Source organism: Aquarana catesbeiana, linkage group LG10 (genome assembly GCF_042186555.1).
Source record: "Aquarana catesbeiana isolate 2022-GZ linkage group LG10, ASM4218655v1, whole genome shotgun sequence".
Taxonomy (NCBI): Eukaryota; Metazoa; Chordata; class Amphibia; order Anura; family Ranidae; genus Aquarana; species Aquarana catesbeiana.
Window position 1 is genome coordinate 145,200,584 of NC_133333.1, and position 18,772 is coordinate 145,219,355.

Below are 18,772 nucleotides of genomic sequence, written 5' to 3' on the forward strand. Positions count from 1 at the left end.
TTTTAATGCTTAAAGTGAAACAATAAAATTAAATATTCCTTTAAATATCGTGCCTGGGGGGTGTCTATAGTATGCCTGTAAAGTGGCACATTTTTCCCGTGTACCTCAGCAAAATTACATTTCTAAAGGAAAAATTGTCATTTAAAACTGATCGTGGCTGTAATGAACTGTCGGGTCTCGGCAATATAGTTAAAGCTCATTGAAAGAAAAAACATGGGGTCCCCGAACCAAAATTAAAAAAAAAAATGCGTGGGGGTCCCCCTAAAATCCGTACCAGGCCCTTCAGGTCTGATATGGAAATTAAGTGGAACCCTGTGCCAAATTTTAAAAAAGAATGGCGTAGGGGTCCCCCCCAAAATCCATACCAGACCCTTATCCGAGCACGCAACCTGGCAGGCCGCAGGAAAAGAGGGGGGATGAGAGAGCGCCCCTCCTCCTGAACTGTACCAGGCCACATGCCCTCAACATGGGGAGGGTGCTTTGGGGTAGCCCCCCAGAGCACCTTGTCCCCATGTTGATGGGGACAAGGGCCTGATCCCCACAACCCTTGCCCGGTGGTTGTGGGGGTCTGCGGGCAGGGGGCTTATCGGAATCTGGAAGCCCCCTTTAACAAGGGGACCCCCAGATCCCAGCCTCCCCCCCGTGTGAAATGGTAATGGGTACAAATGTACCCCTACCATTTCACAAAAAAAGTGTCAAAATGTTAAAAACGATAAGACACAGATTGGGGACAAGTCCTTTGTCCCACGGTGTCCATTCATCTTCTTCTTCACACCGCGACGGCCTACAAAGATTAAAAAAGTCCCCATGGTATCAGAGGGGACAGGGCCACGCGGTGACGTACCTGGGTGACCCCGCCCCCCTCTGACACCAAGGGGGAAGTCATAGGGAAGTCCCCGTGGCGTCAGAGGGGGCTGGGTCACCCAGGTATGTCACCGGGTGGCCCCACGCTCAGTTATATAAGAACTGTCATTAGCGAAGAAGTGTCACACGGCGGGAACCTCCCACCTCCCATAGAGGAGGATCGGTTGCAGATTTTTTTTCTTTTTCGGTCCGTCAGGGCGAGATAGAAGAAGATGAATGAATCGTGGGACATTTTTATTTTTTTATTTTTTAATAAAGGACTTGTCCCCAAGTTGTGCCTTGTCATTTTTAACATTTTGACACTTTTTTGTGAAATGGTAGGGGTACTTGTACCTCGCTACCATTTCACAGAGGGGGGGCTGGGATCTGGGGGTCCCCTTGTTAAAGGGGGCTTCCAGATTCCGATAAGACCCCCACAACCACCAGGCAAGAGTTGTGGGGATGAGGCCCTTGTACCCCAAAGCACCCACGCCATGTTGAGGGCATGTGGCCTAGTACGGTTCAGGAGGGGGGGCGCTCTCTCATCCCCCCTCTTTTCCTGCGGCTTGCCAGGTTGCATGCTTGGGTAAGGATCTGGTAATGATTTTGGGGGGGACCCCAACGCCATTTTTTTTTAATTTTGTCGCAGGGTTCCCCTTAAAATACATACGGTATGGATTTTGGGGGGGACCCCTACGTCATTTTTTTTTAAATTTGGCGCAGGGTTCCCTCTAATTTCCATATCAGACCCGAAGGGCCTGGTATGGATTTTAGGGGGACCCCCACTCATTTTTTTTTTTAAATTTTGGTTTGGGGTTCCCCTTAATTTTCATACCAGACCCAAAGGGCCTGGTAATGGACTGGGGAGGGATCCCATGCTCTTTTTTTCAATGAGTTTTATCTATATTGCCGAGACCCGACAATTCATTACAGCTGCGATCAGTTTTAAATGACAATTTTTCCTTTAGAAATGTCATTTTGCTGTGGTACTGTTCTAAACATGGGAAAAATGCACCACTTTACAGGCATACTATAGACACCCCCCAGGCACAATATTTAACCACTTGCCAACCGCCTAACGCAGATATAGTGTGTCAGAATGGCACAGGCAGGCAAAATCACGTACCTGGCCCGAGGCGGTCAGCTTCGTTAGGGGAGCGATCCAGGCTGAGGGGGAGACCACTCATTCGTGGCCACCCCTCGCGATCGCTCCCAATGAATGAGATTCTTCCTCTGCTGCTGTATAGTAAACAGCGGCAGAGGAAGTGATGTCATCACTCCTTGGCTCGGTATTTTCCATTCTGGCGCCGAGGAGAAAAGACATCTGAGTAAGTGCACAAACACAACACACACAGTAAAACACACCAGGTATACTTTACACCCCCCATCACCCCCCGATCACCCCCTGATCACCCCCCGCCACAGTGACACCAAGCAGTTTTTTTTTTTTCTGATTACTGCATTGGTGTCAGTTTGTGACAGTTAGAGGTGGTAGGGCAGTTAAGGTTAGCCCCCTTTAGGTCTAGGGTACTGCCCTAACCCCCCCAATAAAGTTTTAACCTCGTGATCACCCCCTGTCGCCAGTGTCACTAAGCGATCGTTTTTCTAATTGCTGTATTAGTGTCACTGGTGACGCTAGTTAGGGAGGTAAATATATATGTTCGCCGTCAGCTTTTTATAGCGTCAGGGACCCCCATATACTACCTAATAAAGGTTTTAACCCCTTGATTGCCCCCTGGTTAACCCTTTCACCAGTGATCACCGTATAACTGTTACGGGTGACGCTGGTTAGTTAGTTTATTTTTTATAGTGTCAGGGCACCTGCCGTTTATTTCCTAATAAAGTTTTAGCCCCCTGATCGCCCGGTGGTCATGTAACTTAGGTTTTAGGGTCAGATAGGGTCTGCATTTTGCCCCTCCGCCCGGCCCTGCCCAGCCCACCCAAGTGCAGTATCGATCGATCACTGTCACTTACAAAACACTAAACGCATAACTGCAGCGTTCGCAGAGTCAGGCCTGATCCCTGCGATCGCTAACAGTTTTTTTGGTAGCGTTTTGGTGAACTGGCAAGCACCAGCCCCAGGCAGCGTCAGGTTAGTGCCAGTAGCGATAACACCCACGCACGCACCATACACCTCCCTTAGTGGTATAGTATCTGAATGGATCAATATCTGATCCGATCAGATCTATACTAGCGTCCACAGCAGTTTAGGGTTCCCAAAAACGCAGTGTTAGCGGGATCAGCCCAGATACCCGCTAGCACCTGCGTTTTGCCCCTCCGCCCGGCCCAGCCCAGCCCACCCCACCCAAGTGCAGTATCGATCGATCACTGTCACTTACAAAACACTAAACACATAACTGCAGCGTCCGCAGAGTCAGGCCTGATCCCTGCAATCGCTAACAGTTTTTTGGTAGCGTTTTGGTGAACTGGCAAGCACCAGCAGCCTAGTACACCCCGGTCATAGTCAAACCAGCACTGCAGTAACACTTGGTGAAGTGGCGAGTCCCATAAGTGCAGTTTAAGCTGGTGAGGTGGCAAGCACAAATAGTGTCCCGCTGCCACCAAGAAGAAGACAAACACAGACCCGTCGTGCCCATAATGCCCTTCCTGCTGCATTCACCAATCCTAATTGGGAACCCAACACTTCGGCATGTACCCTTACTTCCCCCATTCACATCCCCAACCAAATGCAGTCGCTGCATGAGAGGCATTTTCTTTATGTCCTCCCGAGTACCCCTACCCAACGAACCCCCCCAAAAAAGATGTTGTGTCTGCAGCAAGCGCGGATATAGGCGTGACACCCGCTATTATTGTCCCTCCTGTCCTGACAATCCTGGTCTTTGCATTGGTGAATGTTTTGAACGCTACCATTCACTAGTTGAGTATTAGCGTAGGGTACAGCATTGCACAGACTAGACACACTTTCACAGGGTCTCCCAAGATGCCATCGCATTTTGAGAGACCCGAACCTGGAACCGGTTACAGTTATAAAAGTTACAGTTACAAAAAAAAGTGTAAAAAAAAAAAAAACACAAAAAAATATATAAAATAAAAAAAAAATAAAAATAGTTGTCGTTTTATTGTTCTCTCTCTATTCTCTCTCTATTGTTCTGCTCTTTTTTACTGTATTCTATTCTGCAATATTTTATTGTTATTATGTTTTATCATGTTTGCTTTTCAGGTATGCAATTTTTTATACTTTACTGTTTACTGTGTTTTATTGTTAACCATTTTTTTGTTTTCAGGTACGCCATTCAGCTGCAGCGCAGATTTATTTATCTTGACAGCAACAGCTTTTGCTCCCACGATATATAAAGCCGTGACTCCAGCGGAGTTGATATATGCCGAAGCATGGGGGCAGCAGGGGCGGAGGAGCGATTTGCTCCTAACTTTTGGGGCGGATGCCCCCATGCTTCGGCATATATAAATGGTGCATGTATGCCCATCATTAGAAGTGGGTGGATGAAGGGAGGTATTCTAATGGTGGGCATACCCACCGATCAATCTCTTTTTTTTGTTCAGCCCACAGGCTGCATAAAAAAAAAGATTACAATATATGCCCAACAAGGACCAGCAACGTACTGGTATGTTGCTGAACTTTGAGTGGTTATACCAGAATGATCCCTGCAGGTTTAGGTATCATTTTGGTATCATTCTTTTCAGCCAGCGGTTGGCTTTCATGTAAAAGCAATCCTAGTGGCTAATTAGCCTCTAGATTGCTTTTACAAGCAGTGGTAGAGAATGTCCCCCCTCCCACCATCTTCCATGTTTTTCTCTGGCTCTCCTGTCCCAACAGGGAACCTGAGAATGCAGCCGGTGATTCCGCCAGCTGACCATAGAGCTGATCAGAGACCAGAATGGCTCCAATCATCTCTATGGCCTAAGAAACCGGAAGCTACGAGTATTTCATGACTTAGATTTCGCCGGATGTAAACAGCGCCATTGGGAAATTGGGAAAGCATTTTATCACACCGATCTTGGTGTGGTCAGATGCTTTGAGGGCAGAGGAGAGATCTAGGGTCTAATAGACCCCATTTTTTTCAAAAAAGAGTACCTGTCACTACCTATTGCTATCATAGGGGATATTTACATTCCCTGACATAACAATAAAAAAATGATAAAAAAAAAAAAAATGAAAGGAACAGTTTAAAAATAACATAAAAAAGCAAAAAAAATAATAAAGAAAAAAAAAAAAAAAAGCACCCCTGCCCCCCCCCCTGCTCTCGCGCAAAGGCAAATGCAAGCGTTGGTCTGGCGTCAAATGTAAACAGCAATTGCACCATGCATGTGAGGTATCACCGCGAAGGACAGATCGAGGGCAGTAATTTTAGCAGTAGACCTCCTCTGTAAATCTAAAGTGGTAACCTGTAAAGGCTTTTGAAGGCTTTTAATAATGTATGTAGTTTGTCGCCACCGCACGTTTGTGCGCAGTTTTAAAGTATGTCATGTTTGGTATCCATGTACTCGGCCTAAGATCATCTTTTTTATTTCATCAAACATTTGGACAATATAGTGTGTTTTAGTGCATTAAAATTAAAAAAAGTGTGTTTTTTCCAAAAAAAAGGAAAAATCGCTGCGCAAATACTGTGTGAAAAAACACACCCACCATTTTAATCTGTAGGGCCTTTGCTTTAAAAAAATATATAATGTTTGGGGGTTCAAAGTAATTTTCTTGCAAAAAAATAATTATTTTTTTCATGTAAACAAAAAGTGTCAGAAAGGGCTTTGTCTTCAAGTGGTTAGAAGAGTGGGTGATGCCAGGACAGTTCAAACCCCTCCCAAATGACCCCATTTTGGAAAGTAGACACCCCAAGCTATTTGCTGAGAGGCATGTCGAGTCCATGGAATATTTTATATTGTGACACAAGTTGCGGGAAAAAGACACATTTTTTTTTTGCACAAAGTTGTCACTAAATGATATATTGCTCACACAGGCCATGGGCATATGTGGAATTGCACCCCAAAATACATTCAGCTGCTTCTCCTGAGTATGGGGATACCACATGTGTGAGACTTTTTGGGAGCCTAGCTGCATACGGGACCCCAAAAACCAAGCACCGCCTTCAGGCTTTCTAAGGGCGTAAATTTTTGTTTTCACTCCTCACTGCCTATCACAGTTTTGGAGGCCATGGAATGCCCAGATGGCACAACCCCCCCCCCCCAAATGACCCCATTTTGGAAAGTAGACACCCCAAGCTATTTGCTGAGAGGTATGGTGAGTACCGTATTTATCGGCGTATAACACGCACTTTTTTCCCCTTAAAATCAGGGGAAAGTCGCAGGTGCGTGTTATACGCCGATCCCCTGCGATCCCGAGCTGTCAAAATATCAAAATCGCCGACCGCGATTTGAAAATGGCGCCGCCGGCGCCGAAATACACAGAGCCGGTCCTCGGCTCTTTCCGGCGGCTCTCGTTTACTTTCGGTTTCACTCGTAGTCCCGAGCGGAGCTATCCGAACCTACTCGGATAGCTCCGCTCGGGACTACGAGTGGAGCCGAAAGTGAATGAGACCCGCCGGAAAGAGCCGAGGACCGGCTCTGTGTATTTCGGCGCCGGCGGCGCCATTTTCAAATCGCGGTCGGCGATTTTGAAGCCCAGCAAGCAGGGACAGGGGATCGAAGGCTGCACTGGGGCAAGGCTGCACTGGGGAAGGCTGCACTGGGGCAAGGCTACACTGGGGAAGGCTGCACTGACAAGGCTGCACTGGGGAAGGCTGCACTGGGGAAGGCTGCACTGACATGGCTGCACTGACATGGCTGCACTGAGAAGGCTGCACTGACATGGCTGCACTGGGGAAGGCTGCACTTGGGAAGGCTGCACTGACAAGGCTGCACTGACATGGCTGCACTGACAAGGCTGCACTGAGAAGGCTGCAATGATGGGCATTTAAATGTAAGTTTTTTTCCCTTCAACTTCCCTCCTAAAAGTTTTTTTTTCCTTAAAATTCCCTCCTAAATTGGGGTGCGTGTTATACGCCGGTGCGTGTTATACGCCGATAAATACGGTATTTTGCAGACCTCGCTTTTTGTCACAAAGTTTTGAAAATTGAAAAAAGAAAAAAAAAATACATTTTTCTTTTCTTTCTTCATTTTCAAATATCGTTTTTTTTCAAAATTTTCGGTCTTTTTCCGTTTACAGCGCAAAAAATAAAAACGGCAGAGGTGATCAAATACCATCAAAAGAAAGCTCTATTTGTGGGAAGAAAAGGACGCAAATTTTGTTTGGGTACAGCATTGCATGACCACGCAATTAGCAGTTAAAGTGACGCAGTGCCAAATTGTAAAAAGTGCTCTGGTCAGGAAAGCGGTAAATCCTTCCGGGGCTGAAGTGGTTAAAGGAATATTTAATTTTTATTGTTTCACTTTAGGCTTTAAAAAAATCACTGCTCCAGAAAAAACGTCCATTTAAAAAAAAAAAAATGTCATTGATACATGTCCCCTGGGGCAGTACACAGGTCCCCAAACACTTTTTATGACAATAACTTGCATATAAGCCTTTAAAATGAACACTTTTGATTTTTCATGTTAGTGTCCCATAGACTTTAACGGTGTTCCGGCGGCTTTTGAATTTGCCCCGAACACCACATATTGTTCGGTGTTCGCAGAACTTATGCTCGGGCCGAACCTTTCGCCCATCCCTAATGTAAACCCGCCCTGGTAATATCTCCTGGAAGGGGTTAGGGTGATCCAACAGTCAAAACACAGCCTATTCTCACCTCTGTATTCTGTTCCATCAGTCTCTCTATTTCGTTATTCTGTTCGTTAACGTAATTAAATAGGGCAAAGTTGCGATCCTCCACTGCAAGCCAAAACAGGAAAAAATTATTGTGTGAATTTCATTAGAGGTATTCTTTGTCAAACAAGCAATAAATAGGGCACATGCACATAGACAGAGGTACAAATTTGCTCTAGTGCAAACTTGCTTTAGTTTTTTCATGCATGGGGGGGTTGCAGGTTGCATATACAACCAGCCATAGAAGTGAATAGCTTACACACATGCGTATATGATGTATTCCTTCTTCAGGGAATATGCCATGTGCACAAGTGTAAATTGCAAGCATCAGGGCTTACCTGAGTATGGCCATTCACTTCTGTGGCCGTTTGTATGAGCCATGTGTGGCTCCCCAGGCATGGAAAAATGGCAGGATTTTTACACATGCACTATATTACCAAAAGTATTGGGACACCTGCCTTTATACGCACATGAACTTTAATGGCATCCCAGTCTTAGTCCGTAGGGTTCAATATTGAGTTGGTCCACCCTTTGCAGATATAACAGCTTCAACTCTTCTGGGAAGACTGTCCACAAGTTTTAGGAGTGTGTCTATGGGAATGTTTGATCATTCATCCAGAAGCGCATTTGTGAGGTCAGGCACTGATGTGGACGAGAAGGCCTGGCTTGCAGTCTCCCTCCAATTCATCACAAAGGTGTTCTATCGGGTTGAGGTCAGGACTCTGTGCAGACTCCTCCATCCCAAACTCACTCATCCATGTCTTTATGAACCTTGCTCTGTGCACTGGTCCAAATAATTTGGTGGAGGGGGGAGTATGATGTGGGGTTGTTTTTAAGGGGTTAGTTCCAGTGCAGGGAACTCTTAAAGGAGTTGTAAACCCTCAAGGTTTTTCACCTTAATGCATTTGTATGCATTAAGGTGAAAAACCTTTTGTAGTGCAGCAGCCCCCCAGAGCAGCCCCTTTTACTTACCTGAACCCGATCGTTCCAGCGACAGGACGAACACAGCAGCTCCAGCCGCTGTCTCGGGTCCTCATTGGATAGATTGATAGCAGCGGGAGCCATTGGCTCCCGCTGCTGTCAATCAAATCCAGTGACATGGGAGTCAGGGAGCAGGACCGAGTCCTGCTGTCTGTGTCAATGGACACAGCAGCAGGACTCAGGAGCGCGACCACACGAATGCCCCCATGGAATGTGGCTCTTCGTGGGGGCACTTGAGAAGAGGAGTCGCTCTGTGCAAAACCCTTGCACAGAGGAAGTAAGTATGACATGTTTGTTATTTAAAAAATAAAAAAACAACCTTTACAACCCCTTTAGGGCGTCAGCATACTGAGACATTTTGGACAATTTTTATTCTCCCAACTTTGTGGGAACAGTTTGGGGATGGGCCCTTCCTGTTCCAACATGACTGCGCACCGGTGCACAAAGCAAGGTCCATAAAGACATGAATGAGAGAGTTTGGGGTGGAGGAACTTGACTGGCCTGCACAGAGTCCTGACCTCAACCTGACAACCCATGGCAAGTCCGTGCTACAGGGCACCAAGCTCTCCTGAATCTCTGGTGCCACCTAGAAGAAAGGATGGAAATTTGAGAGCTTTTCTGTGTCTAAATCCTTCTCTAGTAAAGGGAGATGTTAAACCTCTTACCTGTTCACTTAAAGTCATACTAAACGTACACTGTCTATTGACATTGTCCCTTCTCTTTCTGTATGTGGATGGTGGCACTGTAATTATTTTAATTTAAAAAAATATCTAAGTGCTTTTTTTTTCTCTAATCGATATATAGCTGTCACATGACCAAGAACTTTCCCAGCCTGTCTGCAGGGACACATAAGCAGGAGAAGCCTCTAGTCCTTTGCTGTTTGTCACAAAAAACAAAAACAAAAAAACAGCTTTTGGAAAAATAAGTAAAAATAAAGTAAAAATAAATAAATAATATCAATAAACTATTTCAAATTGGCATACAAATATATATTTGAAATCAAATCTTTATTATTTTGTGGAAATAGCATGGTGTGGATGGATTTCTGCCAGTCACAGTGTCACACTCCTCAAGCCTGTGTCTTAGAATAAGAGGGAGGTGAAGCCTCCACCAATCTACATGTAATATTAGGCCCCCATTGTGTTTATCTGGTTAGTGGACATGGAGGAGAAGGGAGGGAGTGAGCTGTGATTTACCATTTTGTATAAGTCCACATGTGTCTCTATAGTCAAATGGGCTGCCCAGATGTGATAGGGAGGAAATGCTCAGCATAGTTTTTTATGATGTGGGTTTAATGACCCTTTAACTACAAATACAAGTATAAAGAACAAAAAATGTATTGCCGACTTTATTAGAATGGTTAAAAATAACTTGAAGTGCATTTTTTAATGCTTTTTCTGGCACCAGACCTCTTCCCATCGAAAAAATACTATCATTACTACTAATAATATATGGTGTCTCCAAAGTTAAAACTGGAGTAGCTTCATACTCTGGGGGTTTCTATTCTCCTCGTTATTGAGTACAGGCCTGTCAGATTCTGGAAGATCCTATGTTCCAGATGTTTTACCGATTTGCATACAATGTTACCTATGAATGAATGTTTTTCATGAAAAAAAAAAGTGGCAAACCAAGGCCAACAGGTCAGCCGATATTTGATGTACGCATTCTGCAGAAGGATCTCAAAATGAACTCCATTGATTTGCTCTTCTATCTGCTATACATCCCATCCTACTGCACAATAAAATTGCTGTAAAACAAGCAGAATACCCATCAAGATATATGACAGGAAGATAAATGACTTCTTCATATGGACTTTGCCTTAACCTGTTCTTACCTATTTTATCATTTAATTGTATGCTCAGCAACTAGGAGATGTCACTGTCAGGGATTTCTCAGCAATATTATTCTTTGGATTTAAAGGTGAAGCTAAGCATGAAAAAATTGAAAATAACGGTCATTTTCTTCCATGATCAAATTGTTGCAGGTCAGCAGCAATGTGTCTTTGACTCCCCCCGTATTCATTTGTTTGGAAATTAAATGACAGTCATTGTGTGTGACACTTCACTAATGTCTAAAGAGAAAATCCCAGCACTAATTGACAGCTGGCTTTAAAAAGATATTGACGCTGCAAGTCTTGTGTATGTGCAGAGATGACATAACATGATAAGACTCGGAGGGCTTCTGTGGCAGGAGCAAAGTCAGCTGATCGAATTTATCAATAGATTGAGATTCATTTAGTATTTAGAGGTGATCTTCCATATCATGGATTGAACTGCGTCATTGAAAAGGTTAATGTCAAATTTCATTTTAACTAAAACTACATTTGTATATCAATATGAGATTGAGAAGAAGGCAGTGACTAACTCCACCTATCTGCCTTCACCAACAACTGAAATACACCCTATCTTTCATATACCACTACTCTCAGACAAGCAGCTGTTCGGTTATATTCTGAGTGATCTTAACCCTTTCAGCTCTGGGAGATTTTACCCCCTTCATGACCAGGCCATTGTTTGCTATTCGGCACTGTGCTACTTTAATTGCACGGTCATGCAACGCTGTGCACAAACTAAATTTGTATAATTTTTTTTTCACATGAATTGTCAAAATGTATTCTGCTACATTTTTGATAAAAGAATCCCAATTAGTGTATATTGATTTGTTTGCATTAAAGTTATAGCGCCTACAAACTATGGTATATACTGTATACTTGAATTATTATTAAAATAGAAGTATGGGTTTGGGGTTTTTTCCTCCATCATATTTACCTAGGTGGATGTAGCATCGGTCTACAAGTGCTAACTGAATGCCGTGACTGTTTGATAGAGGCCAGTCGTTAGACCGGTTTCCGTTGAACAGAGATGAGTACACACATACTGAAAGTTGGACTGTTCCCACTGGTACATGTGCACCCAGCTTAAAAATCTAGTACACACAGGCCGAATGTTGGCCGGCATCACCTGTGCGCCGTAAGAATCGGCGACCCGTCAGATTAGGTAACAGAAGTGACTTTCTGTCAGGTGCGCATGCTTCTACCGCTACCAGGTTTGCTCATCTGACAGAACACCTGCAGTCAGAAGAAGGCAGTGGACATTACTACACCCAACTACGTCTTGAATTTCACAGTAATTTTAGCAATAAAGTGATCATAAAGTGATCATATATAAATAAATATAGTATATTTTTATCTGTGATGCTGTTTGGATGTTTAATTTTGAAAACCTAAAGGTTTAGTACAGAGTAATGCGGAGTGTACCAACATGTCCTCTGCCACCTTCCTAATGCTGGTGTCCAGCTTCTTTCAAAATGTAACATGAAAACAGCATCATAAATATCAGCATACTATATTTATTTATATACGCTCACTTTATTGCTAAAATGACTCTGAAATTCAAGACGTAGCTGGGTGTAGTAAGATGTCGGCTGCCGCCTTCTGACTGCAGGTGTTTTGTCACATTAACAAACCTGGTAGCGGTGAAACGCATGTGCAGCTGACGGATTGTCGCTTCCATTACCTATTTTGATGGGTCGCCGATTCTGACGTAACACCGGCTCAAGAGAAACCGGCCTTTATTCAGCCAATGTGTATGGCAGCTGCTCCGACAGAAGCCGGTTGTTCAGCCGGACCGGAAAAGGTCTGCCGACCTTCTCCCAATCAGCCATAAGTGTGTGTGTGTGTGGGGGGGTCCCCCTGTCAGAACACAATAGCACAGCAGAGGAAATTGCTGTACTAACATTGGATTGTTAGTACAGTGGCTCTGACCTGAGCAGTCATTTTTTTTTTTGTTCAGCACGCTGGGTTGAACAAAAAAAGATAGTAGTGGGTACGAGGCTTAAGAGGAGCTGACGTAGTTACATATTTTAGTGCTACTCTATATTCTCTTCAGTACTGGTGACATAACCACTTGCTTTGGCCTTTGTTCACATGATTTCTACAAAAATGGAGGATGAGCAACTGCGAGCTGCAATCAATCCATCCCAGCAGGACGCTTAACATAGCCTTTGTTACCATTTTGTATTGATTCACTTTAACAGGTATAGAAGGCAATATATTTACTAAATAAACAATGCCCTTTGTCTTGCAATGTAAACCTGTCAGTGTTACTGAACACAAACACCATGTTCCTATTATTTAACTTATTTCATCTACAGTCTGCAAAACACCAAAGAGGTCATTACAGTAGAGCACGTTATTTATAACCGTGTATTTTCCCACAAAGTGTGATAATCTAAATCTTATAAGACAGTTTGCTTTTCCTTCCCAGGGTGCTACCTTTAAAAGAGAGAAAGAAAATAAAACATCGCAATAAGCCTGGGGCAAGGCAACACAGAAAGAGGAAACTGCCACTTTAAATTATCAAGACAAGTAAACATTTTTTAACCTTGTTTTTCTGCTTGGATGTGTAGAGCTCACTAATACTTAACTTAGTAAAGGCAGTTTATCAATATAAAATGGGCAATAATTTATCTTATACTGAAAAAAATATTGACAGACTTAGAAAAACAATCACGATAAAGGTTCTGCAACATATTACAAAGCTTAATATAACAACAGAAAAAGGGGCAGTTGGGTATTTAGGTGTCTCCATGGAACCGCCTCCCAAAAAAAGGTAACACAATCCTTTTATAGCCAAAGGACTTTTAGTACTAAATATATATTGGAAAGAGCAGAGAAGTGAATCCAGCCGTCTATCTTCTGCTTCATTACCTGAACAGTCAGTACCAGTTTAACATACATAGTTCAGTCATTTGATCTGGAATTATTTGAATATTCATATGAAGGTTTCCCTGTACAAATACCCTTCGTAATGTAGACATAATTGTAGTCTCTTGCATTGTAATGTCAAGCAGTACATGTCATTTTAATTGTTCCAAGGGCTGAAGGGACACGCATTAGCAAATTAAAAGCAGCCAAACATTGATTTTAAAAGATAGTAGTAAAGGGGCACTGGACTTGGATTTCAAAGGTTACCAATATGTGGACAAAGTCAATACTTTAGCCAAATTGGCCTGTATGCGGCAGGATCACCCAGTAGAGGACATTCAGAAGAGGACATTCACTCAAGTTGAGAAATTCAAATGTAATTGGTCAAAAAGCTTGTCAAATGAAAATTCATTGGGAGTCCAAGGTCTTTATTGTTGAGGTGGTAACAAGCAGGCTGTCCTTTGCCCTGCTTATTGTGACCAGTTGAACAATAAAGATTTTGGACTCCTAAGGATTTTTCATTTGGTGATCTCTGTGACTTATTACACCTGGATATCTAAACATAGATTTTAGGCTAAAATATACAGTATAAAACAGATTCTTTTGACCAAAGCCATTTTAGTAAGCTTGTGGGATGTTACAATTAACATGGAAAAATACTGTATAAGCTGTCAGTATTTAACATTCAATAATCACCATACTGCATTTTTTTGTGTGCTCTTGACATTTAACCAAAGGGGCAGTTATGAACATCACTATTGGGTTACTCTTTGTCTGTAAAAACAGTCATGACATGGCTACCGGACCTGACTTTTTGTTTTTAAAGAAGAACGCCTGTGAATTTTTGGGTCCCATTCTGATCGGTGGTCCTGTTGGTCCTTAAACGCACCTCTTTTTACTGGCTGTCAAATTATGGACATTCCTGCGGGGAGAGGTATAGTCAGCACAGAGTCACTTCTCTAAGCTGAGTGATCTGCCACTAATATAAATGAATAATCAAAGCTGCTTGTTCATTTATAATAGCAAAGAACACTCAGAGCTGTGGCTTTGTGTAATGTATCTGCCCATGCCCTGTATGTTTACTAGAAGCCACAGATAACACAGAGCTGCAGGTCTGAGTTATCTTTTACAATTAAAAATAAAACAACGGCAATGATTGTTCATTCATAATACTGACAGATAACTCTGTGTGATGCATCAGCTGGGTTGTGTATGTGCAAAAGTAACTGCTGATAGACACACAGGTCCGCACAGCGCCTTGAATGGCAGCTCTGGTCTCTAGAACAGTTCCTGCTGCCAGAACTCTCACTCACAAATCCATCTCTTTTTCAGCAGCGTTGTCAGATGAGGGGAAACTCTCCAACCATGCTGCTTGAAATCCAAATGACAATTTTGAACAGGACCAAGTGCTATTAGCACTATATATGTGGGGCAGTTGATTTAATGACATCAACTCTGTCAGTCTTTGTCTGATGGATTTTCTTTACACATACTGCAAGGGAGAGAGGGTTAGGGCACAGAATACCCAAAATTGTGACAGAATAACTCCAGATTTCTAATTACAGTCAGAACAGAGTTAATGAGCCTTTAAACCAAGACCAGAAACGCTGTACTATTTGTAACACTGTACAACACAGATATTTTGAAAATGAGCAACTCTGACTTCTTGTTGGTCTCCTGGCAGCAGCTTGCCTTGAACCCAGCTCTACAACACTGGCTTTAAACCTCATAAATATTCGTAATTCAGGTTATTGTAGCCTTACACATCATTGCCAGGGACACTGCCCAACAGCAAGCAGAAGCAAACAATCCCCCTAAGCTTAGGGGAAACTTACAGAAAGAGAACTATTAATTAAAGCTCAGGTTGACTACAACCCAGCAGCACTAAATTTAGACTAGGGACACTACTGCATATGGCAAGGCCCCAACATTTAGTATCTCACAAAAGTGAGTACAGCCCTCACATTTTTGTAAATATTTTATTATATCTTTTCATGTGACAACACTGAAGAAATTACACTTTGCTACAATGTAAAGTAGTGAGTGTACAGCTTGTATAACAGTGTAAAATTGCTGCACCTTCAAAATAACTCAACACACAGCCATTAATGTCTAAACTGCTGGCAACAAAAGTGAGTACACCCCTAAGTGAAAATGTCCAAATTGGGCCCAAAGTGTCAATATTTTGTGTGGCCACCATTATTTTCCAGCACTGTCTTAACCCTCTTGGGCATGGAGTTCACCAGAACTTCACAGGTTACCACTGGAGTCCTCTTCCACTCCTCCATGATGACATCATGGAGTTGGGGAATGTTAGAGACCTTGCGCTCCTCCACCTTCTGTTTGAGGATGCCCCACAGATGCTCAATAGGGTTTAGGTCTGGAGACATGCTTGGCCAGTCCATCACCTTTACCCTCAGCTTCTGTAGTAAGGCAGTGGTCAGTCTGGAGGTGTGTTTGGGGTCATTATCATGTTGGAATACTGCCCTGCGGCCCCGTCTCAGAGGGAAGGGGATCATGATCTGCTTCAGTATGTCACAGTATATGTTGGCATTCATGGTTCCCTCAGTGAACTGTAGCTCCCCAGTGGCGGCAGCACGTATGCAGCCCCAGACCATGAAACTCCCACCACCATGCTTGATTGTAGGCAAGACAGACTTGTCTTTATACTCCTCCCCTGGTTGCCGCCAGGTCTGCTTGTCTTTAGCAAACTGTTTGTGGGCTTTCTTGTGCAGCATCTTTAGAAGAGGCTTCCTTCTGGGACGACAGCCATGCAGACCAATTTGATGTAGTGTATGGTCTGAGCACTGACAGGCTGACCCCCCACCCCTTCAACCTCTGCAGCAATGCTGGCAGCACTCATACGTCTATTTCCCAAAGACAACCTCTGGATATGACGCTGAGCACATGCACTCAACTTATTTGGTCGACCATGGCGATGCCTGTTCTGAGTGAAACCTGTCCTGTTAAAATGCTGTATCGTCTTGGCCACTGTGCTGCAGCTCAGTTTGCTTTTGGCAATCTTCCTATAGCCTAGGCCATCTTTATGTAGAGTAACAATTCTTTTTTTCAGATTCTCAGAGTGTTCTTTGCCATGAGTTGCCATGTTAAACTTCCACTGACCAGTATGAGAGAATGAGAGTGATAACACCAAATTTAACACACCTGCTCCACATTCACACCTGAGACCTTGTAACACTAACAAGTCACATGACACCAGGGAGGGAAAATGGCTAATTGGGCCCAATTTGGACATTTTCAATTAGGGGTGTACTCACTTTTGTTGCCAGCGGTTTAGACATTAATGGCTGTGTGTTGAGTTATTTTGAGGGGACAGCAAATTTATACTGTTATACAAGCTGTACACTCACTACTTTACATTGTAGCAAAGTGTAATTTCTTCAGTGTTGTCACACGGAAAGATATAATAAAATATTTACAAAAATGTGAGATGTGTTGTAACGAGCCCCTTGCTCGCTCGGTTCCACTCTCCCGACACTCCTCTGCAGCTATAGAATCAGATTGCAGATCACAACATCTGATTGTTCGGTCATCCGATGCTCTGGGATTAGAACTACAGCCGTTGTGCCGTTCTAACCCAGTTGTGATAGCTCAGAACAAACACCAGGCAGGCTGTATGTAAGTTCAACCAGGAATCTCTTTTATTCAAAAATACAGGCTCTTTTATACACTAACAGTGGAGGTGCATACCTCCAGCTCATATTACTCTGAACATACACCTGTAACCTAATTAACCTAATTAACATGGGCTAATTAACTAATCCCTTTAGACAGCCTAGATGACTCAGACATGACCTTTAGGCCAGACTGGCCATCTTGTAGCTTAGAACCCCCAATCAACATTATCACAATAGCAGAGTTAATTAACACAAACAACAATGGGGATCTAATGGCTCTTAGATCCCATACTAGAGACTTATTTACAATACACATTTTAGCAGACAACAGACAGGTAGCTGAAATTGATGACATTAGCATTTAACAGTAGGAGTCCCAACGGTATGAATCAGTCACTATTCCAATATGGCAAATCCAGGGTCCCCAGAGTCTGTGTGTCCTGGGGGACCAGGACCCGAATCCACAGTAATACCACCTCAAGGGTCCCCAGGCATACAGCGCACAAAGAGCACCGTTCCCCCAAATGCCAGGGCCCACAATCGATCGGCAAGAGGCTAGCATTCAGTCCCCTCCAAAAGTCTCTCTCCCGGCTAGGTCTGTCACATGTGTACTCACTTTTGTGAGATACTGTATAAATAATTTTGTACTTTTTAAGTTACAAGTACAATACATTTCACAGGAATTGGACACTGCTGAATTCCAATTGTTGCCTGCTGCAGCTGCTGCTGCTCTTTCATACCTACTCTTAATGCTTCTACAACATAAGGGCCTCCTAGACAGCTTGAATCTTGACAGGTAAGCCTGCAAGAGAAATTCCATCAATTCCCCCAGCCAAGCTAACCTATCTGATAGGAGGCAGTCACTGCTTGGCCATTAATTTTCCAACTGGCTCAGTCAATTTTTAAATCAATTTTTTTGAAAACCTCGTAGTGTTTGTAGAGCTACCTATGACTCAGATTTTGGCTGAATTGGAAGTAATAGGCTGAAATTCAAGCTATCTATGGGGGCCCAAATTCTGTTTGCATTGGGTTCCCCATACCGCCTTATCATTCATGTCATACACCATCCTCAGAATGACAAGGGAAGCTGCACAGAGGAGAGCCAGGAGCAGTAACAAAGATGCTGGTATTTGGATTAGACATGTCAAAGGAATCTACAGCTCTGTTGTGTCTGCTGTCAGAAAAGGCTGAATACAGGGAGAGCCAGTATCAATTGCAAATATGCTGGGATTTCTAGTAAATTAAGTATTACCTGTTAGTGGAGCAGATTCCTTTGACAATGCCAAGCCAAATTCCGGCTCTCCTCTGTGCAGCTCAATTTGTCATCCTCAGGGTGATATATGACATAAGTGATAAGGCAGTGTGGGGAGCCCAATTTAAAAAACAGAATATGTTGCAGAAGTGAGGTGAGTGGGGAGGAAAGAAAAGCAGCAAATGTGACATTTTCTAATTCCAGCGAAACGTATGGTGCTTGTAACTTAAAAAGTACAAAATGATTTATAGAAGAATATGCTATCCTGCAAATAATATTAAAGTTTAACTTTTCCAGACCGTAAAAGCAAAAAAAAAAAAAAAAAGCAATTTCTGGTGACATGAACACAATCCCAAAGCTATTCAGATAGTTTTGAGTTGAATTTGATTAGGGTAACAGGTCTGAGGTTATATGTAATTTTGGAGCTTATGTCAAGATCTGCTGCTGTGAAGTTCTTCTACTTATCTATTTTCCCGACTTCTTGCACTGCCTTTACTATCAGAATTGTCAACACTATTGATTACAATGAGGAATCTTCCATCAGTCTGACAGGTCTGGCAGCATAAGCAGTGAGATAAACCGTAAAATCTTTCCAGCATGGCTGTGTAAGCAACTATTAT

The 18,772-nt window shown here is 43.2% G+C and overlaps 1 protein-coding gene across 1 annotated transcript in view; it reads right to left on the reverse strand.

The window, feature by feature from the left end:
* Positions 1–18,772, reverse strand: part of LOC141110072 (coiled-coil domain-containing protein 63-like) — a 195,977-nt gene that overhangs the window by 113,699 nt on the left and 63,506 nt on the right. The window contains exon 10 of the mRNA XM_073601296.1: positions 7,560–7,642. Coding sequence (XP_073457397.1) covers positions 7,560–7,642 — 83 coding nt within the window. The remainder of the gene's footprint in view (positions 1–7,559; positions 7,643–18,772) is intronic.